The sequence below is a fragment of the Balaenoptera ricei genome, chromosome 6 (assembly GCF_028023285.1).
Source record: "Balaenoptera ricei isolate mBalRic1 chromosome 6, mBalRic1.hap2, whole genome shotgun sequence".
Lineage (NCBI taxonomy): Eukaryota > Metazoa > Chordata > Mammalia > Artiodactyla > Balaenopteridae > Balaenoptera > Balaenoptera ricei.
The window spans coordinates 68473875-68500411 of NC_082644.1; the positions used below are offsets into that span (position 1 = coordinate 68473875).

The 26537-nt window shown below is 40.5% G+C and overlaps 1 protein-coding gene across 3 annotated transcripts in view; it reads left to right on the forward strand.

Annotated features, from left to right (window-relative positions):
* Positions 1–26537, forward strand: part of GLIS3 (GLIS family zinc finger 3) — a 510670-nt gene that overhangs the window by 430752 nt on the left and 53381 nt on the right. For all 3 annotated transcript variants that reach the window (XM_059924793.1, XM_059924792.1, XM_059924791.1), the window contains 2 exons: positions 4928–5069; positions 24978–25146. In XM_059924793.1, coding sequence (XP_059780776.1) covers positions 4928–5069; positions 24978–25146 — 311 coding nt within the window. The remainder of the gene's footprint in view (positions 1–4927; positions 5070–24977; positions 25147–26537) is intronic.

Sequence of the window (26537 nt, forward strand, 5' to 3'; positions counted from 1 at the left end):
TTGCTTGAATCTCTTCTCAACAAGACCACAGTTCTCCCCAACATAACAATCCCACCTACCCTTCTCCTTTTTTCTTTTTTCCATAGCACTTACCACCTTCTATACAACTTACTTATTTAGTTCATTTATTTACTGTTTACTCCCTCCTCTAGAACGTAAACTCCTCAGTAGGGATCTTTGTGTGTTTTGATTACGAATGTATTTCAAGCCCCTAGAACAGTGTCTGGCATATGGTTGAGGCCCAAGAAATACTTATTCAGTGAATGAAAGAGAAGGATAAAGAAGGGCAGTGCTACTCAGAAACTCATAGGGTGTGGTTAGGGCAGCTGAGTTGAACAACTCCAGGGGTGCCATTCACATAGATTGCAATATGAGTAAACATCCCTGGTGTTGTGCAACACAACAGTCCCTTAAAATAGATGAGCTGATGATTGGGGCAGGGGGAGTGATTGTTCAAATTCCATTTCTTTCTATAAAGAGCAGTAAAGGCTCCATAAAGGGCAAGTCCTTGTTGTCCTCTAAAGGTAGGTATTAAAATGGATTGAAATTTTTTAACCTTTTTTATCCCTGTGAAAGGGTAAAAATCCAAATTGTTCTTAAGAAATGAACTTCATGTAACCGTTTATTATTATGAGGTCTGAAGGGAGACATAATAAGAAATGGTTACATGAGGTTCATGTCATAAGGACAATTTGGTTTTTATAATTCCTTATTTCTACAATTCATTTCCTCTTCTCATAACCAGAAAAATCTCAGCTCTTCTATAATCAGGATTCTTAGAGAATCTTCTCATCAGGATTCTTAGTGGTTCCAAAGTGTGGTTCCCAGATAACAGCATTATCATGACCTGGGAACTTTCCAGAAATGAACTGCAGACCCAATGAATCATTAGCTCTGCGTTGGAGCCTGCAGGTGATTCTGATGCATGTCCAGGTTTGAGAACCACAGTTAGAGGCCATTCCCCATTGAAAAAGTTTCCCCTTTCTTTTTTATATTCCTAGGAGCTAAGAAGATGTTGTTTTATATAAATAATTGGGTTTCTTACTCCAAATATAAAACCATAGTATATTGAAAGATATCCCTCCCAGGAGATTCTGCTGTGTGCCTCCTGCTTCACCCATTTGACAATTCCTGGACTAGAGAATGTTTAAGAGCCTTAAATGATCCGGAAGGCCTTTTCCTGGTCTAATAATCTGGGAGGGAGAGAGGGATACTAAATTTGCTTATCATTACTGCATTTCTATGCATATGGCCCTCCTTCGGAAGTTTTGCATAAGGCCCTTGAGGGCCTTCTGAAAAAAAAAAAAAAAAAGGTCCTCACGGCTTATTTGATTTAAGAAGCACTTTCTAGAACCATGTCTAGTCCCAGAGAAAACCAAATTAACTCTCACCACAAAGCTGTATGGAATCACACTCTTGGAACACATGAATACTTGTCACAGCTAAGGAAGAATTGCCTGCCTTTGGATCCAGGAGTAACCATGGCTGTGAAATTCCTTAGAAAGACCTCATCAGTACTCATATCTGTAAAACCCTAGAATAGTGGGTAATAGAAAGCAGAGAGATGTTCATGTCTACTCTTAGTAGAACATGTGGGCCCCAGATCACATTTTAACGATGAAAGATAAATTAAAAGTGATCACCAGAACTCATTCTAAGCCTTGAATTTTTTCCAGTTTTTCTTACGTGTCATGTGATAGGTTAGTACCAAAATAACAAACATACCTTCCAAAGCCCCTGAGAGGGTTAGGCATTAACTCAGATAGTCTTGGTCAGACATTCCAATATGGCTAAGCTGAGGAAATTATGTCTTGTTCACTACATGTGTTAAATGCTTCTTCCCTATACTTAGGGTCACTGTGCCCTTTTCATATTCTTGGACTAAGACCTGGACATGGACATGTGTTTGTCTCTTCATGAAGTTTTTTCAGTTCCAAGAAATACTGCTCTCTAAATAGTAACTTACTGATGTTTTGCACCTGTGTGTATGTTTTTCTTTCTGATCAGAGTCATTGTCAGTGGTATGCTCGTAGTGTTTAACAACCAGCTTTCCAGATGAAAAAGCCCCAGTTTGTAGCATTTGTCAATTTCCATAGTGTAAATGTTATCACCATGACCAATTTCAAGCTATCAATATGACATCATTGCAAGTAAAGTTTGGAAAAAGTACACACAATTGGTATTCTTGGATTGGTGCAAGCCAGCTCCAACACATCATTGGAATGTAGAAATTTTGGAAAGCAGAGGAAAGGATAAAAAGAAAACAGAGGAAATAAATTCATGATATTGCTGCTAAGAACAAAAATCACTTTTAATATTGGATTACATTTCCTTACAGTATTTTGTCTTTGTTTTAATGTAATTGTTATCATTTTGTATACATAATTTTGTGTTTTGCTTTTATATTCATGAACATCATTTTAATGGTTGCATAATATTCCATCAAATTAATGTAACAATAATGCTATATATCAAACTAGAGCACTGGGTATAAATCTTCCTTCACCTTTCTGGCTATTTCCTTAAGGCAAATTCTAAGAACAAATGATTTCAATTATGGGTCTTGAAAAAAATATTCCCAAGTACCATTTGGAAAGTTTGAAACAGTATACACTCCACCCAACAGTGTTTAAGAATGCTTCTCTCACTCTACCTTCACTACAGCTACTTTTTTAAAGTTTTGGATAATTTGATAAGTTCTTTTTTTTTTTAATATGTAGAATATTTATTTATTTATTTATTTTAACATCTTTATTGGAGTATAACTGCTTTACAATGGTGTGTTACTTTCTGCTGTATAACAAAGTGAATCAGCTATACGTGTACATGTATCCCCATATCCCCTCCCTCTTGCGTCTCCCACCCTCCCTATCCCACCCGTCTAGGCGGTCACAAAGCACTGAGCTGATCTCCCCCTGCATTGCAGCTGCTTTCCACTAGTGAGGTGGATGGACCTAGAGTCTGTCAGACAAAGTGAAGTGAGTCAGAAAGAAAAAAACAAATACCGTATGCTAACACATATATATGGAATCTAAAAAAAAAAAATGGTTCTGAAGAACCTAGGGGCAGGACAGGAATAAAGATGCAGACCTACTAGAGAATGGACTTGAGGACACAGGGAGGGGGAAGGGTAAGCTGGGACAAAGTGAGAGAATGGCATGGACATATATACACTACCAAATGTAAAATAGATAAGTTTTTTAAAAAAGTTTAGCATTGCATTTCTTTACAATTGTGCCAAACATTGTTTATGTTTATTTTCATTTCTATTTCTCCTTTTTAAAAATTTTTGTTCATGTCAAGGGCTGCATAGTGAGTCATTCCCCTCCTAGGAGATTCTGCTGTGTGCCTCCCTCCTCACTCATTTGATAATTCCTGGACTAGGGAATGTTTAGGATCTTTAAATGTTTAGGATCTGGAAGGCCCTTTTCTGGTCTACTCATCTGGGAGGAAGACAGAGAGGGACACTAAACTTGCTCCCTCTCTCCCCCACTTACATCTCAGCTTTTTTCTATTTCTCTACTCCAAGCCCCAGACTCCCTCCACTTCTGCCTTACTATCCCTCAGATAATCCAGGCACACCACAGAGCAGCAGGTTCTTCCCCCATATGTCTGCAGGGCTCACTCCCTCACTTCTATCAAGGCTTTTTACCAGTGCCATCTCCAACAGACTTCCTCTGATCCCCCTGTCTCAGGTTGCCATCCCTCATCCCTACTCACTGTCTCCCTTCTCCGAATCACTCTTCTCTATAGCATTTATCACCATCTGCTATGGCATATATTTTACTGTTCATCATCTGCTTCCCCTCTAGGGTATAACTTCCATAAGACAGTATCTCTAGAGTCTAGAGGAGTGTCTGATGCTCAATAAATAGTTGTTGAATGAGTAAGTATACTCAAGCCCTGTATCTAAAGGGTTAGTTTTATCTTGATGAAGACAAAATCAATTTATATGTTCTCTTTAAACACTGAAGATAACTATTTGCAATATCTGTCAGAAATATATTTCTAGATTTTTTAAAGATATTATGTTTTTAGACAAACAGAAGGTTGGTATTTTTATGTAACTAAATCTTCCATTGTGATTTTTTTCAATTCAAATTACACTTATAAAGTTCTTTTTCATAAAGAAATTAGATAACTTTGCACCCGTACTTTATTCTGCCATTTTTATGGCTCTTTAATATACAAAGAATTAATTTTGTTATTGTGATAAAATGAAGTCTAATTTTTAAATGTGACTTACTGTTGGGATAGTTTGTTGCTTGTAATGACTTTGGTTTTTCTTGTCATGTTCCATAATATTTTAAAATTTAACTGGTGTATTTTCCTCTCATGTAAAATCTATAGGTGTCAGATCTCAACGGACATTCTTAATTATCTCTAAGATATTTTCATGATAGTATCTCTGTATTTTAAAAGCACTTTACGGAGGGGGAGGTGGTGGTGGGATGAATTGTGAGATTGGGATTGACATATATACACTAATATGTATAAAATAGGTAACTAACAAGAACCTGCTGTATAACAAAATAAAATAAAAAAACTAAAAGAAAAAGCGCACTTTACAATATAGACTAAATACACTTGAGTTTGTTTTTGTTATCACTACAAGTTCTGATAAGATACAGAACAAATGAAAGAAAATATAATAGGAAGTTGGGTTCCCAGAAGTGGAAATATCAAGGACTGAAGTAAAATCTGCCTCTAGCCACATTTTTCCTGAAACACCTGCCAGGTGTTATTAGAATTAGAAAACTGACCCTTTTATTGACTCCGTAAGTCCCATGCCTAACCTGTAGTTGTTGCTTGATAAATATTTGTGGACTGAATTGCCTGAGCCTTACGGCATGATAGCCTTTCCAGAAAAGTATTCCGAGGAATAGCCTTCCTTTTCCATCTGTCTTCTGTTTTCTCCTTCTCTTAGCTGCGGTCCAGTGCAGAGCTCCATCCTGACCTGCTCACAGATTGCCTCACCGTGCAGCCCCTGCAGCCCGCCACTTCCCCACGAGATGCTGCCGATAGGGCGGTGGGATGCTCCCCAGGGCCCGGGCCTGACCTCTATCCAGGTAATGTCAGCAAAGGCAGACCCAACCACATCAACTACCCTTCTCTAGGCCCTTCACTTTGGTTAATGGAAATGCACACATAAAAATGCCTCTAAGATCATCTGTATTTCACTTTATCAATAGACTGCAAATTATCCCCCTCCCGTCCTCCGCATTTGATCCCTGAGCTGGGTTTGGCAGCAGACTGTTTTTTTCTCATAAAGAAACAAAGTAAACTAATGCATTAACTCTTTAGGTTCTGGACTTCTGCCAAAAGTTCAGTGTACCCAACCCTCCCAGGTATCTTAAATTTATTAATTTGATTTAGACTCAAAGGAAATGTTTCCCCTAATGGAACAGTCATTGTTGTCTTTGCATTGTGAAAGGAAGCCCCAGGTCTCTAAGAAAAAATTTCACATCAGTAAATCAACTTGTAAGAATGTCCATTAATGTTTGGCAACCACTGGGGGAGCAGGGTTGGGATGGCACTCCCAGAATAGCTTCCTTCTGCCTAGGTTTGAATAATAGATGACTCTACATTTAGAAGAATGTTATGTATGCAGTGAAAAATGAGAAAGGATTAATATGCAATAAGGATGTTATTTTTTTCATTTACTTTCTTAGCCTGGATTTTTGTGCATTTTCTACTCTCTATGATGGTGATATACTTGTGCAAACATGATTGGTTAGTCATCCTCATATATGGAAAGCTCTTACTGTCATGCTATGAACATGAAAGCAAAAGTCCCACCAGCTCCACATTCCAGACAATGGGAATTTTCTGTTTTCTGTGAATTACAAATTCTTCTCCCACTCCATCTGGTTCCAGAGCCAGGTTTTGGCAGCAGATTGCTTTTTCTTTTTAAAAGTCCTAATAAGCCGTAAAGAATGAAGAATTTATTGATGCATAACAGTGGAATAGGAGAAAGACAAGCTTGTATAACTTTTTAAACTTCACAGCTCTCAGCTGATCCAAATGCAGGGGAAAAGGCATTAAGCACATATTTCAAGAGGGTCAGTCATCAAGACATCCTAAATGTTGTCCCAGTGTTGGTTGGTGGCCCTTTATCAATTGCTTTGGGTACTTATGCTTGGAGAAAACAAAGCCTCAGCTTTTTTTTTTTTTTTTTTTTTTTTTTAGCCTCAGCTTTTTGAGACCATGGGAGATTAGATTAAAACTTATTTGAAAGGCTGACCAAATCTGAAAAGAGATTTTGGGTGCAGGTACACATAACACATGAAATATGCCAATGTACAATGTTACCAGCACCCAAATATTTTATATTAGATATATACATGAAAAAGTGTGACTAGCTTTTGTTTGCACATATGTCCGTTTGATTTGCCAAACATTTGATATATGAACATTTATTCTAGCACATTAAATTAGCAATCAGTTTAAAACAGCCTTTAGGGCATTTCCCTACTTATTTAGTCCATAAATCCATGATCTTACTATTATAAATACCTGGAACCCAGCAACTAGAGAGTAAGAGCTAACCAGAATTGATTGAAAAATGACCCAACATCCAATATAAAAAAAAATAGTTTATGGTGATGGGCTGGTCTTGTTGCATTTAAACTTCTTGGAAATGGATTTGGGAAGCCATGATATCTTTGTCTATGAAAAACATGAGTACCTTTGCTGTATGTGGCATACAGTATATGGCTCACTTTCAAAACTTAGGAGTCACATTTGTCTTGATATGTGCTTTTGGATGTCTGGTAGTATTGTTGAAGTTTTTTAAGAGGTTTAGTTTGAAACGGCTTTGTCATTCCAGACAGAATTCCTCTTTTTGTTCATGATGCTTTTCTGCATTTGATCTTCAAAACAAGCTGTTAGCTTTGAGCATCTAACTGTGGCAGGCGAGCTGCCAGAGCAGACGAGGAGCCTAGGTTACCACGGCGTCAACAGAGCATCTTCACATTGACTCGAATTTTCTGTGGCTCTGGGAATATTGGAAACAGGCAGGTGGCCATCTTGCTTAACTTTGTTCCTAGAATTTTACTTCTCCAGTTAGCTTTTAAGTATGAAAGTTTATCTGCCCTGCTTCTTTCTTTATTCCTGCTTCCTTCAGGCTCTATTTTACTTTCTTTGCTCTTGACTTTTTTTTTTTTTTAGTTGATTATGTTCTCTGTTTTGCTGAGTAGGCAACAAACAGAGCAGAGCAAGGCAATGGAAAACTAAAACAAAAAATTTAAGCCTTCCTTTTATAGTTCTAGAAATGCACTTGCCAGCAGTGCATGTTCGCACCAGTTTCAAACCTGTGCTAAAGATCAATGGAAAGAAGCCAAACAGCAAAAAATGCCAAAAGAAGAGGAAGCTGTTCATCAATTAGTTAAATGTAAAATCTGAAGTGTTAAGGTAATTTGATGAAGATTAAGAGTTGGCTAAATGGCAAAAAGAATTTGGAGTCGTTCCCTTAACATTCTGTTATACAAAATCAAGAAAATATTTGTTTAAAGATTGTTGAGAACTTATACCTATAAGTGCTAGTAAATTGATTTATCATAAAAATATTTTGATGGAAACCTGTTGAGTGTATATGGGTGCAAAGGATCAAAAATAGTTTAGCGTGAACATCATGATTATTTAGAAGCCACAGTGACTGGGGACTTGTGGTTTGAAGAAGTCATGGTTTTGAAATGGAAATTGTTAGTGGCTAGGAGACAGTGATTTGTAAGATTCCAAGGTAGGAATAGTTTGCAGAGCATTAAGGTGAACAGGGAAGATGGCAGTTCTGACACATACAAGTCTTGCCAGTCTCCTAACATATTGGCTTCCCTTATTGAAACAAACTTCTCAGTTGATAAGACAGAGTTTGATTGGAAAGGATTGCAGGAAAAGACTTTTATTTCTTTGGAAGAAAATAGTGCCCCAGGTTAAAGCAGCCAAATATTACTTGAGGCCACACTGAGGAAGATTTTAAATTGAGGTGTTTACTTGTCTACTATTCTGAAAAGCCCAGGGCTCCCCACCCCTGCTCCTGGGTTAACCTGAGAGTAATTTTGTGATCTAACAGGGAGGCCAGGGCAGTGATGAGTAATTCTCAAGGATGGCTCCCTTATATTTTCTCTGCTTTTGTTCAGAAGTTCTGTAACCCAGAGAGATAATGCCCCAGGCCAGCCTGTAAATTTAGGTGATTTATCTGGTAATCTGAGGGAGGAGTATTTCATAGCCAGTAGATCAAGGTGTGAATGCCACATTCAAGCCTAAATGCCTGTGTAGATCTTCCCATCAGCGCCCTCAGTGAGCTAATAAAGAGGATAAGCCTATAATTAGTGAGTCTGCAATATCATGGGCAGCCTGGACCAGTGCCTGGTCTTGGCAGAGTCCATTCAGTAACAAAGCATGCTCTGGGGAAGAAGATCTGTCCCATGAGTGATCATAAAAATTACGTCTGGGGCTTCCCTGGTGGCGCAGTGGTTGAGAATCTGCCTGCTAATGCAGGGGACACGGGTTCGAGCCCTGGTCTGGGAAGATCCCACATGCCGCGGAGCAACTAGGCCCGTGAGCCACAACTGCCGAGCCTGCGCGTCTGGAGCCTGTGCCCCGCAACGGAAGGGGCCGCGATAGTGAAAGGCCCGCGCACCGCGATGAGGAGCGGTCCCCGCACCGCGATGAAGAGTGGCCCCCACTTGCCGTAACTAGAGAAAGCCCTCGCACGAACCGAAGACCCAACACAGCGAAGAATAAATAAATAAATAAATAAAGTAGCTATAAAACTGTATAAAAAAAAAAAAAAAAAAATTACGTCTCCCTCAAAACTGAAACTGTACTACAGACTCAATAAAACATGGCCTTTGCAAATGCCCTTAGCCATGAAGACATCATAGAGGCCAATGTGGTTGAGATATTTGAGTCCCACAGAAACCACCCATGAGGTGAAGAGCTAATGCAACTGGAACAAGGAAATCTGCAAGAATGGGGGGAATTTTATTGTTACCACTTCTATTGGGTTATAAAATAATGATGTTTTAGAGCTTATAAGTCCTACTGAATTATCCCAATTTTGAATGTAACTAGATTTTTCAGGAGAAAAAATGTGTCATGTTCAGATATCATAGGGGATTGTAGAAAAAATCAAAGACTTGTTTAGGGCAGGAATTTTTGAAGCCGTGTAACAGGCGGTCCTCCGTATCTTCAGATGCAGAACTCAAGGATACAGAGGGACTTCAGCATCCAAGGATTTTGGTATTTGCGGGGGAGTCCTGGAACCAATCCCCCAAGGATACTGAGGGATGACTGTATTGTCATTCCCTTCCTTTCACCTCATTACTGGAAAATGAAAGCTTGTCTCTTACAATATCATCACTTTTTTTTTTTTAACAATATCTTCACTTTTTTAATATATAGCACTGTATTAAATCCATATAGTATTTAGCATACTTCAAGAAATAGTTAATGTTTCATTTTAATGTAATGTTGCCTACAGTATTTAGCATACTTCAAGAAATAATGTTTCATTTTAATGTAATAGTTAATGTTTCATTTTAATGCATGGTATATGTTTTAATGCATTTTCTACATTCTTGAGTTGAATATATTTGCTATCTTGGGACAGCTTGCAGAGTTGCAGGGGCTAGAAATAGTTTCATATAAATGTGCCTCATATAGTCTACTCTCAAAAAGTGGTTGTTAATTCAGGGACTTTATTAGAAGGTTCTAAATTGGCACACAAATTTCCTAATAGGTTGAACTTTATAGGAGAATTGTGAAGATCAAATAACATGATCTATGTAAAAGTCCTTAAGAAGGCATAGTACACTGTAAAAAATGCAATAGTTATTAATTGCATTATTTTCAAAAGCACTGCTTTGTTTAGAATTCACAAGAGGTGAAAAAGGTACAGAACAATTTGGAATTGGTGTTGGACCAACACTAATGGGCCAACACCAAGAAGGAGGCAGATACTGGGATTACAGAAAGGATTTAAAGGGAAACATTTGGCAGTAAAGTCATTGTCAAGTCTCTTTGATGTTGCCTTGAACTGCTGTCAAAATCTTGTGTTGTTTTTGTAACGTCTCTTGTGTCTGTGGTTTGTCCACAGCTTGCATTGGATCGGTGAGGGTAGGAGCAAGCCTCATCCTTCTCTGTTGTAGGGACTGATAGCTTTAACCTATAGATTTAGCCCTCCCTGCCCCTGAGCCCGTCCTTTAGTATGCATTATATCACCTGAAAGACTTATGAGAATAGGCTGCTGGGCCCCACCCCCAGAATTTCTGATTCAGTAGGTCTGAGTGAGTCACAAGAATTTGAATTTTTTGCCAGGTATTTCTAACAAGTTCTCAGATGACACTAGGTGTTGCTGGTCCAGGGACCACACTTTGAAAACCATTGCTCCACGATCATAAACTGTGGGAATGTGACTTTTAGCAAAACGTGATCCAAATTTTGACTGGTGGAGTTAAAATAAGAATTGCCCCTAATTAACTAGATGGGGGGAATCCTTTCACAATGAATACATATAGCAAATCACCACGATGTACACTTTAAATATCTTACAATTTTATATGTCGGTTATACCTCAGTGAAGCTGAAACAAAAAAAGAAGTATTTAAAAATGAAGCAAATTTATCATGTGAAAACAGCGTGATGGAACTCTGTCCACAAAAGGGAATTTTATGATATTGCTGATATGCTATATATTTATAATGATAAATGGAATAATGCTGCTCTGGTACTTACAATTAAATAATTACAAAGATAATAAAACAGAATCAAATAGTGGGGAGCAAAATGCCCTGCAGTGTATATTTCTGTTTCTTATTATAGTGACCCTATAGATTGATATTAAGCATGTCCTCCCACACCAGAGTTATAATGGCACTGCTCATATTTTGGTTAAGAATAAGATCTTATAACCACCCAACTAAAGAAAATTAAATTCTGATTCCCAGCCAGCACAGGGCACATTTGTATGTATGCAGCTAATGTTAGTGACTTTATATGTTTACAGGCCGCCTAATTTGGTGCTTCAGTTTTCCATATCCACTTATTCCATTGTATTCATGTTAGTTTTTCACACAAGATTAAGCTGAATTATTCAGTTTTATAATATGTACAAGTTTTTGCTGTAAAAATATTTTTGTGGGTGAGCAAAAACAATTCCACACCTTATGGAGGAGGAGAGGAAGGTAGTGAAGCTGGGTGATTGTAGTTGTGTTCTCACTGGGCAAAGTCTTCATTGTCTTTATACAATATTTCTCCTTTCTCTCATTTTATGTTATTTTGTTAGCGCTTAAATGGGGTATGGGAAGGAAAGGTTGGATCTGCTTTGAAGTGTACCCCAAGCAGGTCTTAGGAAGCAGACAGATGGCAAGATAGAATTCAGGATAGAATTTGTGGAATTCTATAGGAGCTAGTAGCTTTTGTGATTAGGAAGTTATGGGCCAAACTTCTGGGTCCAAAATTTTGACTTTTCTCCTCCAAGGAAAGAGGGATAGAGGTAGTTATGTCTCTTTCATGTGAAGAATAAACAAAAAAGAAAGTGGACATTTTCAAGGTGTTTGTAGCCACAGTGAAAGTTCATTTTTTACATTTGTATGAGCACTGAAAATGAATGTTAGGAATAGCATAAAACTCTAAAGTGAAGGACGTTACTGCATTAGCTTCAATATTACTTGTCATGTTTTGCTGTTAACAGTAATAAGGGAGCATATTGCAGGCATTGTATAAAGAGGATTTTGTGGAATTGACCCATTCCAGGCCACCAACAGCACTGACTCCAAAGACTGACTTTTATAGTGTCTTCCTCAATATTGTCAGAGGATTATCTGCTCCTTTCAGGTGCCCTGGCCATGTCTTGAACCATTAACGCTTCTCTAAAAATAGGCATTGATCCATCAGAAGTTACAGCTGCTTCCTTGGGGTCTTAATTTTCCTACCTAAGTTTCGAGGCTGCTCTAGACTCACTTTCATGACATTGTTTCGAGTTGCTACCTGAGTTTAGCTTCTTGGACTCCAATCCTGTTCTCTCTTAGTGAACTTAGCTGCTCACATCTGGCTTCTGCTCTGACTCTCATCATCTCTGATTTCAGAGCTGAGTCCTACCCTAAAGATCTGTTAACACCTAGCCACATCCTAAAAAGCCGGAGATTTATAATCTTCATGGAACCTTTCCCTGGGGATTTAATAAAAGGTCTATTCCCACATTATAGGAGAGACTGCAGAAAGTAAACTACCCAGTTGACCCTTGAACAATGCGGGTTCAAACTGTGTTGCTCCATTTACACATGGACATTTAAAAATAGTAAATACTGCCATACTACACAGTCTGTGGTTGGTTGAATTCTTGGATGTGGAGAAACTGCGGAGACGACTGCGGATACTGAGGGCCAACTATAAGTTATACATGAATTAACACCTGCATTGTTCAAGGGTCAACTGTATTCATTATTGAAGAGAAAAGGGGATAAACTCTCATCAGCGTGCATGAGGGTTTGCTCCTCAGACAGGTTCACAGGGATGCTAATCAAGTTTTCTGACAAATGGACGCACTTCATGAAAATGAATTGCATCAGCTGCCCCAGAAGATTTTGCACTTGGTAAAATAATGATCTGGGTTCCATAGTTCTGAAGTACTAAGGCAGTTGGGGGTCATATCTACACAAAAGTAAGGATAGGCAATATTTAGCATCTCTTTTCTTAAGTCACGTTACTGGCCACATTTTGTACAAGCCCCCTGATCACTGTGTAGCCAATCTATGCTCAAACAGAACATTTATAAGTGGAAATGTTACTTCTTCCTCTAAGTCAAATTTATTTCCCTCTTACTGAGATCAGTTACTGATCTGACATACATTAAATGACATACAGAGTGCTCAGAACAGTACCTAGTACACAGTGAGTGTTCAGCATCTATAGTTAATATTATTACTTTTATCCAAATACTAGAATAATATATATTATAACTCTACAAAACAGATAGGAAACAGGTGCCAAAAATTACCCACCACTCCCACTGTTTAAGGAATGGGGAAAATATGGAAGCCTAAACAAATTGTAAATTTAATAAGCATTGTTTAGTAGAATAAAAGAAAACTAAAATACAGTCCTTTGTATTTTATATTTCAGTAATTTGCCCAGTAGTTCACATAGCATTTTTTAAATTCTACTGTAGGTCTCTAGAGAAAAACAAACTGGAATCAGAAGCCCACTGATTCACTTGGGTGGCAATGCACCCAGAATCACAAAGTCCAAATTCTGTTTTGATGGGTACCAGTGTTTGTGTATTCAAAAATAACACTGTTTTTTGTTTGTTTTTGTTGTTAATAGGCCAGTGTACTATGACAGAAAGAATGTGGGGCTAGATCTGAGCCCCAGTCCTGCCTCTCCACTCACTGAATGTTTAGTTTGGGGAGGTTACCTTTCCTCTTTGTAAAATGGTGGTAAGTTTACTGATTCCATTCTCACTAATTGTGAGAATTAGGTGAGTTCACATATAAGAGTTCGGTACACTCCCTGCCTCTGTTAGATGCTCAATTGATGCTCCTTTCTTTTCTTTCCTTCCTCTTTGCTTAAAAGCTTAGAGAATTACTTACAAACCAAGTCCATGTCTGTGACAGGGACTAGAGCCTCTTCTATCCATTCCTTTTAGTACTGGGTGCTACTACTTGGAGTTTAGAAATAGCTGTCCTGAGATCAAGTATTCCTCCTGAGAAGAATTCAAGTCAAGATGAGGACTCAGAACTCCCATATTCTAAGACCCAACTTCAGATCTGTACATTAGACATTTTTTTGGTTGCCATAAAGATTAGAAGTATACTTAGGCTGGTCATTACAGAGTGGAAAGGTCCCTGGTTGATAAATGAACTTAATCAACATTGAATCTGTGAGGGTGAGGTAGATGGAGGAAAAAAGAAATAGGCTTGATGACTTTGACCAACACAGTTTTATACAATCATTGTGTTGACCTTGCTGAGGTATAACCTTGGTCCCTCCTTTTGTCATTTTGTAAATAGACTCTTCCAGGACATGTCATTTTTCTCAAAATACACTACAAGGTGTCTAGAAAACTATTCTTGACTACTTGCTTACTTCAAATTTTTTTCCATATTTCAAAACAGTTCTCTAGTCTTTTCATGAGGGTTCTTAGTAGTTAACATGCAACAGCTAATGTATAACACCATGGGTCAAATCTGGCTTGCCTGCCTCCTGTTTTTGCATGGCCTGAGAGTTAAGGAGGGTTTTAAGATTTTTAAATGTAAAATGTAGAAAAGATTTTTAGCCTTTAAGTGAGAACAGTTGCTCAAAGAATTGAGGACATTGCCTCTTGCCTGCAAAGCCTAAAATATTTACTATCTGGCCCTTTATGGAAAGGGTTTGCCAACCACTGCTTTATATTTACATTCATCAATTACTGAGAGAGATCAAGGAAGCTTATGGCTGCCATGTATTTTTAAAAAGTATTTATTTATTTATTTATTATTTTGGCTGTGCCAGGTCTTAGTTGTGGCATGTGGGATCTTTAGTTGTGGCATGCGTGCGGGATCTAGTTCCCCAACCAGGGATCCAACCCAGGCCCCCTGCACTGGGAGCGCAGAGTGTTACCCACTGGATCACCAGGAAAGTCCCTGGCTTCCAAGTATTTAATCATATTTTGTTTTAAAAATCTTCTAGTACATAAGGTTTTGTTGATCCCTGTAATATTTTAGATTTAGCAAATATTTTAGTAGTTTTCTAGTCCGTGGGTTTGCAGAGATTTTTTATAAGGCCCAGTGCTTCAAACAGGTCACAGCAGAGCTGTTTTAGTTGAAGGGATCCAGACTACTTGTACTGCCCATTGCCTAGCATTCCTAGTCCTCCCTTGGGCATTCTGTGGAACCCCGAATATAGTGGCTTTCAAGTGGAATTATCAGCAGTGAAGTCCTCATGTTGCAAGCAAACACCTTCAGATGCAGCCTGGGCCATGGTGAGAAGGTGTAAGCCTTCAGTGTTGTGGCTCCCCCTTAGGAAGAAGCTGCCAGAAGACAGGCAAGATGTGGTTCTGGTTCTGATGAGCCCAAGGATGACAGGACAATGAGAGGAAGCAGTCATAGTTTAAGTCTACCCAGGTCTATTTTTCCTAAAAAGAGAAGAGTCTCAAACCCTTGAATATCCAGGATTATGTTTTCTAAAATCCAGGTCTGTTGTAGATATATGTTTATGTCCAGGAGAAAAGCAAAAATTTGAAATATTGAACTTTAGGAACCCATGTGGTCACTTTCCAACAGGAAAGATGCTCACTTCCTCAAAAATAACTTTCTACCAGCAACAAAGATGCTTGAAGTTCATATAACTGAAGACTGAACTGTCCATTCCACAGGTAGAGAAAAGCCTTTAAATTCCTTGAGAAAGGTTGTATGTGGGCATAAATTCAGGATAACATGTAAATGACTTAGAGTCTATCTTGAAAGTAAACCAGGAAGAAATACTGAGTATCTGAAGGCAAAAATGGGAAGAGTGTCCACTTCATGGGCAAAGTGTGAAAAAAGAGGGAAGGGATTCTCTGGAGTCACAAGCAAACCAAATTCTTCATCTATGGAGGTTTTCCCCCGGTGGTAATTGCAGGCTTCAGTTCCCCGCTATAGCACAGTTCCCCAGAAGGGCTATTGTAACTCCATCATACAGAGCTAGGAAATAGGGAGAGGTGTCCTGGGAGAGTTCAGAGTTGGTAAATCAGCTCTTGAGTTGGCTGAAAGAATATTGCATTAAAAATTGGATTGGCGGACTTCCCCGGTGGCACAGTGGTTGAGAATCTGCCTGCCAATGCGGGGGACACGGGTTCGAGCCCTGGTCTGGGAGGATCCCACATGCCGCGCAGCAACTGGGCCCGTGAGCCACAGTTACTGAGCCTGCACGTCTGGAGCCTGTGCTCCGCAACAAGAGAGGCCGCGATAGTGAGAGGCCCGCGCACCGCGATGAAGAGTGGCCCCCGCTTGCCGCAACTAGAGAAAGCCCTCGCACAGAAACGAAGACCCAACACAGCCATAAATTAAAAAAAAAAAAAAAAAAAAAAATTGGATTGGCTATCTGTGCTAAAAATCTGTTTCCAGAAAGCCTTCTCTGTGAAATGTTTTCAGAAGTCACATGAAATTAGAGTGGGTGGAGTTGTCTCAGCAGTATCTGAAAGGGAGGAAACATCTTTTGTGGTTAACATGATACAGGTAGGAGATAGCTAAGGGATGAATAATGAGGAGTTGGAGAACCCAATATGTTTTTTTTACTAAAATTTCTGTTTTTTTGACTGAGTCGGACTTTATTTCCAAAAAAAGAGATGAGGATCATTCCTGTAAGAACTTCCAGGAATGGTTGTCCATTCCTGCTCCATCTTTCTTCTTTCTTTCTGCTCTCCTACTCTGCTCAGAATGGGATAACATAACACACAGAGGCAATACTGGATTTTTTTCAGAGTAGTCTGAGTTGTTTGCTGGTTCAAATTATTTTACTGACTTTCTGTATAACTAACGCTCTGCGAGTGAATAAGTGTGTAGGTTGGGAAGTGAAGGAAAGAAAGCTACGGTATGAAATTTGAGGTTAGATATGTCATGCATTGTCTGGAAAGACCCAAGAGAGGTGAAATGCTGGTCCCAGAGAATTTGAGAGAGCTGCCAGGTGATGCCATTCTACTTGTAATAACTAAATGTCTTTGTTCTGAAATGCAGATGTTTTAGAAGCTTTTCCTAACATGAAGTTAATTACACCTGGTATTTCAGAATGTTTGATGGTAACCTTTGGCATTTACATGCATGACGTCAGCCGTTATCTTCTAGTTGTATTGCCATGTATTCCAGAAAGGCATGTAAGCATGTATCCTCTTCCAAATACTAATAACTTCTTTCCTGGCTATAAATCCAGCTGCATGATGTGGAAATGTAATTGAGCAGCCTACATAGATGTTTGGAGTTCATGTGGGAATATCTATTTGTAAGAGAACCTGAATATTCATGTAACTGTCCAGATATCAATAAATTTTCATTTTACCTTATTTATTTTTGTTCCCCAGTGAACAGCAGCACTCTTAAGCTCAGAGTTAATAGGCACGTTCTTCAGAGATGTACCCTCTCTTACCTTAATAGGACATCTCCCTAACACATTTGTTTATCAGTTGCCAGGTAGCTATCCCATCAGGTGACATGAGTATGTTTTCTTTGTCTTAGTGCACAGGTGACAGTTACCATTGTTTGCCATCAATTAGCTTGGGGTAGCATGTCAAGGATGTACAGGTGGTGTCACTTCACTCTGACAGCCACCCGATCCAGTTGAGAAGGGATTGTTTCATTATCCTCTTATCAGGGCTGCTGGATAATGATACTCTACACTGCAAAGTGGGAGAAAAAAAAGACAGGCAGAAAGAATAAATTTTTAGGGATTGGCAATGTTAAAATTATTCATGCCTCAAGGAGAAGGGAAAGATCAGAGAGCTGACAGGGCAAACCCTTAAGAAGCTTCTTTTTCCTAATACAGATAGAATACAGAATGATACCCTTCCTGATGGAGAAAGAGAAGAGGGGGGAAGTGCCCAGACATTAGGAGGAAAGAAAAAGAGGAACTAGCCCCTTCTGCTCATAGCGAGCAGGCAAGGATTAGCTGCCATCTCTCTCCCATTCTCCAATTAACCTCAAATGCAGCCTTCCAAGTGACCGTACCGGGACCTTTTCGTTGCTAGAGAACTCTCTGGTTTGTGGATTTAGGTCATGAGAGCATTTTCCACTGAACAACAGTGCAACTGAATGGTTTCATGGTGGAATACAAAGAACTGCAGAAGGTATTGGGACACAAGTTTTCATTATTGAGGACCAAAACTCCAGTCACCCCCCGTGTTGGTCATTTTCTTCAGAATGACTGAGGGGAAGTCTTTTTTGAATTCTGAAAATTAACCACGGCTGGATCTTTATGCTGTTGGAGAAATGAACACAAAGAAGTGCTGAAAGGGTAAAAATACTTCAAGATAAACTAAGCTTCAAGGGGGACAATTGTGTTGACATTTTAGTAACAGCCCATTTTCTCTCCTTAACGAAGTGCAGTCATGCATGAAAATGACTTATCTTTTAAATTGAAACGCATTATGGGTTGTAACTCGAAGGTGTGTATTACTCATGTAAAATAAAGTACATTTTAACCCTATGAGGATTCTTTCACAGGCCCTGAACACTTTATACCAACTTGCATTAGAAAAGTTGAACAAAAAATGCTTATTATTAGAGAGTATGATGTATATGCTCTTCTGCATTTTAAAATGACTCTAGTTCACAGTTTATATGCATCTTTAGGTAAGAAGCCATTCTTTATTGGAGATTTACCATTTTGGAGCAACATGCCTTTGTCTTCTCCATCCTGTTAATTATAGGAATAATTACAATAATATAAATAGGCAAGGAATAGCAACAATGGTTTGTCGAGCACTTAACCATGGTCCAGACACTATGCTAAGTGTTTCCTATATATTGTATAATCCTCCTCGCCATCCTGTGAGGTATTATCCTTATTTAAGATGAAGAAACTGAGCTTAGGTTAAGTGACTTGCCCAAGACACATTGCTAGTAATTGGTAAAGCTCAGATTCAAACCCAGGTCCATCTGACTCCCAGTGTGTACTCTTTGTTCCTTTAATAACCACCCTGACACTATCGCTCCTGAGTGCCCAATTTCTGGTAGGCCAAAGTAGCTAAAATTTTCATTGCAGTTCAGCCGTTTCCTGAATCCTTCCTAGGTTCAAATTTCTCCTGGAGGGAGCCTTGAGGAGGAAAGACAGAGACAAGACAGGGCTCACCATTTGAATGGGGCCTCTAATTCCTTTTTAATATCTCTGTGAAAGCTGACTTAGCCTGATTTCATTGATTAGCTTACGCCTCTGTACCCAGACCCTGGAAATAATGCCCAAGAGATGAGTAGTGAGCCCATACCTCTTCCCATGTACCAGCCACCAAGCATTAAATGTCATTCCTCTGTGTCCCAACTCTGGCACTGATTATAAGTGAATTCACAATCTATGGATAAGACTGGTTCCCCCTGTCCTATGAGAGCAGGCCCTCTATGAACTGCAACACCATGGCTTTTCAAGTAATCATAAATGACTCCGAAAGCATATTTACTGTAACTGCTAGGTGGCAAGAGATCTGCCCAGCACATCTCTTCTTCCTGCATTATTGACAGAGGCAGTGGCCTTTCAGCCCACAACATCAACATCGTGCTCGCTTGTGGTCACAGGTGCATATATCTGATTGCTCATGAAGAGCCCCTCCCTGCCTTCCTTCTTTACCACCAGTGGATCGACATGCTCCTGACAAGCATCTGAAATCTTTATTTCAGAAAAAGCCCATCTCCTACCAGCTGTTTGTTTTCCAAACCAAATAATTCAGTTAATTTCTTGCCTGAGTTAATTTTCAGAGCTGGAAAATTTCTCTCAGCCACGTTGAGGTCACTTTAGTGCTTTTAGGGTGGATAGAAGGGAAAATGGGAATCTACTTTTTGGATCCTAACCAGCATTTTGGTGGTTAAAACTACCCGTGTGCATTGTGTGTGGTGGGGGAGGAGTGCCTAGTGACTCCAAGCAGCCTTTACAAGTGGAGTATGCAGGGGTTCTGATACAGTGTCAACACTCTTATGCCTTTGTTTTTTCATCCATCTTGCATTTGAGAGGCAGTATAGTGTGATGGTTAGAGGCATGTGATCTGAAATGAGGTTTCCCAAGTTCGAATTCCAGGTCCACTACTTACCAGCCACATGACCTACATACGCCAGGTAACCTAATCAAGAACCTGATTAGGCCTCAAGTTCCTCAATAGTAAACTGGAGAAAGGTTTGCAAAGTACTAAATAAATGTTATCTATTGAGTCTGGGGCATGGGGCAGGCAAGAAGATGAAATACAGCAGAGATATGGTCCAACACCTACTGCTCAAAGTGCAGTCCCCAGACCAGCAACCTCAGCATTGCCTGGGACTTTGGGAATTTGATAGAAGTTCAGAATCTCAGCACTTGCTGCCTCCAAGACCTGGTGAATCAGAATCAATATTTTACCCTGGTGAATTGTTTGCAAATTAAAGCTTGAGAAGCAGGATTCTAGCTGCCCATACAGTTTTGAACAGAAATATGCCCTCCAGTTGACTGTTTTTAATATACCTCAGCCTGACAAGGGAGGTCTTCTTCCCTGCCCTCTAAAACGATGAAAACATAGTCACGAAAACAATGCCTATGGTAGCCTTCCCTGTCTCTGGGGATGGGCCTGAGACAAGTAGACTTCATTTCAGGAAGTTTCCTTGCCTGAAAAACTCCTTGCCTTTCTCTAGTCACACAATGAATACATGACAGCTGAAGTGTCCCCAAGGGTGCCCTGTCCATACCCATTAGACATACAGATAATTGTTTTCATTTGGATAGAGAGAGCGCTGCCTGTTAACCCAAACTAACCTGAGCCAGTTAAAGGCTCGAGCCTAGAATGCCCTGGTCCCAGCAGCTGGTGAGATGGCATCTGGGGACCACACAGATCAACAAATGCTGCTTTGTCAAAATTAAAAAGCCCAACTGAGTCACCTCCACCTACCTCTATAAGGAGATGGGATGAGGGACTGTAGTGAGCTAAGCCCCAGAGAGAAAGAAAGACTAAAGCAGCAGGGAGGCCAGCTCCTGGTCCTCTGCTGGAAGTAGGGCTCACGAATTCATCTCAAGACCAAGCTTTTATTTCCTTGGGGAGTCCACCATCTCTTAATCACAAAAGCAATAAGAATTTCCAATATGTTGCTCCGCCGTGCCTAATCAGTTGTTCCAGCTGCCAGTCATCAGTGCAGTCTAGAGGCTCACCTAAAAGCCCTCTTCCAGCCTTGAAATCAACACTGACCCCTGAGGTGCCACTAGACAATGAAGGCTGCCCCCATAGGTAGCCTGTGTGTGCTGGTTGATTTGATCACAACAATTTTGTTAATATTGCCCTAGATGCTGGAGGGTTCAGTTCTCTTCCTTATGCTTTGATTGATAGGCCTCATTGTATGCCCCATTAGTGGAGTTTGGAAAATCATTTTGAGTGTGTATGGAAGGAAATTTTTCCTTTTGTGAATGACCTTACACTTGCACTCTGACATGGAGATTTTCTTCCTGAGGTTAAAAAAATCACTTGGCAAAGCCTGAGCATCTGTCTGTAACTATTTGTTGTGGTGGGCCGGTCTGTGTGAAAGTCTCAGGTTTTTGACTTCAAACATTAAGAGACCAGCACCTGCCTGGTACAGAGTAAGGGCTGGAAAATTGTGTTTGAATGAATGAATATTCTTAGACTATAGTAAGATAGAATCCTGGATGTATGACTTTGATAGCTGGAAATTCCTAGAAGTCAGTGTAAGTAAGAGGCATTTCCTGTGCCATAGTGGCAATTTCTAAGAAATGTGGCTCTTTGGTAGAGGTCAAAGGCAATTCTACTGAAGCCACTGATACCTGACTCCAGAGTTTTGTCCATTTTATATGCAGGATATGTGAGATGGGAGTTGGATGCATGTTGGAAAGCCATGCTCTATTGTTACTTCCTCTGAATCTCTGGTCACAGGCAACATCCACAAACATTGCCCTGGACTCTGCATGCAAAGTGCTCTGTGTAGACACTGAATTATAAGCCTCTTCTAGGTTATCTAACCAGAAGAGAATTTGTCTTACATTTCTCATCCCATTTGTTAGAATATAGAGGCAAGTCACAGGCTTCATTTTGCTGACAGTTGATTTCTTACACCCTACGTAAGAAACTGTTTCATACACTTTTTTTATGTACTTTAAATTGAACCCTAAAGCCCCCCTTTCTTCCTCTTGTGGGGTCCCCAGTCAAAGGGTCTCTGCCTGTTCCAGTGCCATTCACTGGCTGTAGCAGTGGAAGGAAGGGCTGTAGATGTGTGTTTGACTGTTGGTCAGTCAACACGTGACCTCAGCACAGCTGGAGGGCATGTTTCTGAGCCTTCGGCCCTAAACCACACACCTCTTATGTCCCACCTCACATCCCCTTCACCACGTGTTCCTACCAGCGGCCATTGCTATGGCAACCAGGCATAACTTGGCAGCACCTCCCCTCAACTGCACTGGCTTTCTGTCCCCAGGCTTCTCTGATGCCCTGGTCTTGGGCATCTCTGAGAACCTTTAACCACTGTGGTGCATGTGCCTACTTGGAAGTGTGAGAGAAGTATCACCCTTTACCAGTGGGGAACAGGAGTTGGTGGATAAATGTTCCTTTCTGTCCTTGTCCTACTCACGGAGCCCAAGATGGGCTCCAGTGGCATTCAGATTGTGTTCGTCTTTGTTTACTCAACAAACATGAATGACGTGTTGGAGACAGTAGGCACCAAGGGTGTCTGGTTCACTAGTCTATCCCAGAACCTGGCTCAGTGTCTGCCACATGGTAGGTACTCCGTAAATATTTGTGGAATAATTGGCTGCTGAGAGAGAAATGAGAAGAATGCAAGTAACTCTGCACACACAGCAAAAATATTAAAATAAGTACAGAAAGGTAGAGGACATTACAGGCAAAAGCACAGTAGCATAAATTGCCATGACATATTTGAGGTGTTGTCAATTGTCTGATTTGGCCAGAGTTTAGGGCACATTTTGGGATTTGGAGGGCACAAATAAGATAGTGTGTTAAAGTGTTGAACACCGTTTGATGTTGTGTATTAGTAAGTCTCAGTATTTTGGTATAATGATTTATGGAGGTCTGTTCCCCTCATTCAACTGCAACCTCCGCAAGGACAGGGGCACACATATTGTAGAGGGGCTAGCATGTAGTAGGCACCAAATAAATATTGAATTTAAAAATTAATGGTTGGAGGATAGATGGATGGATGCATGATGATGGATGGTTGGTCTTGGCTATTAAGCGGTCTGAAGGAGAGGACCTTAACCAGGCCTAACTTTCAGTGTGCGGCAGGCTGCACACAGTACCAAATTTCCCAGCCTATTTCTTTGCAACTAATGCAAAAACATGGCTAATATAGCTAATGTAGGCCTATGGGAAGCAGCACATTTTCTACTGAAGCATAGAGCAGAGAGCATGGAGTGTGTACACCAAGTTTCTCTGTTGCTCATGGGTTGTAAACAGCAAGGCAGCACTTCTCTGTGAAAAACACACACACATATATACAAAAATACCTCCAGCGGATAATAAGTGATGGGTGCATTCAGCAACTACAACAAAATAAATAGGAGAGCTCACGTTTCTACATCAAAGCAGAAAAAAGTTAGCTTGTTTCCACAGTGTCTCTGTGACCTTCTTATTATTCCATTAGTTTTTGGAATAGTATATGAAACACCAAGCTTCATGCTGACAAACACCGTATTGAAACTATTGCCGCAGTCAATCCAAACAGCCTTCTCCCGTGGGTAAAATTATTATTTGGAACACAAGCAGAATGTGGTTGCTTGAGCAAGCTGAGCATAAATGAGGTAGTGATCCATAAGGTGACTCTAGCGAGTTTGCAAATGTGCAACTTTTCTGGAGGCTGACACACAGCAGAAGCTCTGCATTGCCCTTTTGAGCTGGTAAGCATTTTCTAGTCTCACCACCTCTTCAGGACTTGGAAGACTGTGGAGGATGCAGGCGTCTAAGGACAAGAGTTAACCTGACACAATGCTGACTTACCAAAAATAAAACCTTCAAATGAGATCACACTCCTATCAGTAGCTTTTTGAGCGCGAAGATGATAATTCTGCTTCTTCACCAGTTCCTTTAAGTACTTGAACTCTTGTTCCATTGGATTAAGCTTTCAGGGGCTGGGTCATTTGGGGGTATTAACTCTATCCTGGAGAGGTTGGAGAAAAGTGGTGCTGGTCTAAAAATACAGCTCCCTGAACTTTTAAACCTTCAAATCTCTTTGATTATGTGGCTTCTTTTTCTTAATCCTGAACCTGGTTTTTAAAATTTTTTAAAAATCCATTTATTCTTTGATATCAGTAGAGTAAGTTCAAAAAGAGCAAAGATGGGTATAAAGCTTGGCATAGCTTTGTATAGAGAAGGAAGTTACAGAGAGTCAGCATAATGATGCTGGTATGATTGCAGCATAATGAGACGTCTGCTGAGTAGATCCAGGCACTGAGAGAGCTTCTCTGATAGTGATAGACTCCGAAAGTGACAAGCCCCAGTTTCTTCTGTGACATGGTACCAATTAGCCGATCTAAATGGGCACATATTTAAGTTTGAGGTCACGTACAGTTCTCAAAGGCTAGGCTGGCCCCAACAACGAGGCTGTAACTCACTCTCTGTGTCGTAATAGACAATAGCGGGAGAAGATCCCGGAGCTGTTTTTGAGGCCCCTTTTCCATATTTTGTGGTGTTGGGAGAGGAGTCATGTTTGCTGAAGACTAAGTACATTTATCCATCACACCATTGGGAAATGCCCAGGGTCAGTTAGACTCTGAAGTTAAAAGAATGTAGGATGCTGCATTGGTACTAGGATCAGGGGAAGCTCTGTTCTCATTACATTGATTTAGCAGTGACATGGAGACTGGGCACGACCCACAGCGCCTCACTGCAGCACCGAGAAGAGGAAGAAGGCCTGTGTTGTATCCTTCTGGGTCAGCAGACTGCATATTCTGTTACCTGACTGTCCTCCCCTGTGACTGAAAAGTGCTAATACAGAGACCTTCGCCCAGGTGCAGACATTACAAGATTGGCTAATTATACGGTGTCCAGACAGGGAACTTGCCAGGCAAGGCAGCTCTTATGAGACGAACCGGGAATGTCAGCCTGGAGCGAGCTGAACATGGACTCCTCAGACAACAGTAAAGGCACATTAGCCGGGGAACCTGTTCCGCCATGAACACAAAAGCTGTGTATATCCAATAAGGGGAGAACTGTTCCCTTAAAAGCACCAAAGAGAGAAACAAACAAGCCCCTAAAATGTGCTTGCTGTCAGCCTTCAGTATTTAAAGAGTGCGTGCTTCATTTGGGGCGCAGTCTGATGCTTGTTCTCCCTTGATTTCAGCTTCAGTTTTCTCCAGCAATCATTCAGGCCGAAGCGGGACAGCTGCTGGGGCCATGCCAACCCCACATCCTGTCAGTCACCCTTCTCCGGGACATAATGTACAGGGGAGCTCCCGCAACCCCTCCTCCCAGTTACCTGCACCCACAGCTGCGGACGTGGGAGCTGAGAGGTAAGGCCATCCGTCTCTCTCTTCTAATAGGTGGCACCGCCAAACCTCCCTCCACCAAGAAGAGCTTTGACAGTTGCTGAAGTTTATTAATAATCCATTGGTGGGTTGAATTACCCAAAGGTGACATTTTAAAAGTACATGCACAAAACGCGTGAACCGAATATCTCATTATCTGTTTTATTTTCCATGGGAAAAAAAATAAAGATACTGGCAATAGCCCACTGAAGTGTCTGATGCTGGGGAAATGCATCAGAATGTTCCTGTCGTTCCTCAGTTTGTTTCAGGGACTCAATTTTAAGGTAATGTCCCTACAGGTTGACATGTTTTCCAGATGTAAGATGGTACTTTCAGCACATAGATCAGTGGTGTTATCTTAAGAATATAGCATAAAAGGGCACAGGATTTTATACGCACTACCAGAAAGGGGCTGTTCACTGAATACTTTATGTTGATACCACCCTCATAAGGATTTTCTGGGAGAAAATTTTTCAATCTTGACACTTCGGTCCCTGTCTTTGGACTGCCCAGCCCTCCAGTGGTGTGGACAGCGTACTACTTCTTTCGTTCTCCTCTCCACTCATCATCTGGCTTGAATTGACCTAGAAATCCACGGGAAAAAGTTCTTGTGGGCGCCCCTATGCAATCCTGGAATAGTAGGCATTTGGTAGATAAAATAATGGGTTGAATAGGCAACAGGAGTAAAAGTTTTGAATCTTTGATTTCACCAGCAGTCTGTGGTTTTGTTGGTGTTGGCCTGGTCTAGGAGTTTTTTAATGTGTTTTTAAGTCCACTAAGCCATATTTTTAAATTTTATGCCTACCCTTTATTAATACATCTGTTCATTTAATAAGCATCTGTTGAGTACTTGCTATGTGTCATACATTTTGCTGAAGATGAAAAGATGATTAAAACCTGGTCCTGCCATTATAGGATTTGGTGGTGAAGACAGACGTGCAAACAACATATAGTAATGCTGGCTGGATAAATGATGTAACAAAGGTGCCACAGGAGCTCTATCTGTGCCTTGGGGAGGGGGAGAAAAGAAAGACAAGAGTAATCTAGGCATTACAGGAAGATTAAGGCTCTTCCAGATGGATAAATGGGGAAGAGCATCCAAGGTAGCCAGAGGGACATATGTAAGACATGAGAGGGGGAAGGACACATGGAGGGAGCAAGGTGCCAGTAACTCAGGTGGCATCATCAGGTAGACATGGCGGATGAAGTCAGGTGAGAATGGGTTGGCTCATGGGGAACAACCATGCTGAGGATTTTACCCCTGATCCTACTGGAAGTGAAGAACCATTATAGACCCTTTATTAGGAGAGAAACACATCAGATTGTCATTTTAGAGAAGGAACTCAGGTGACAAGATGGTAAAGTAATTGAGGCTT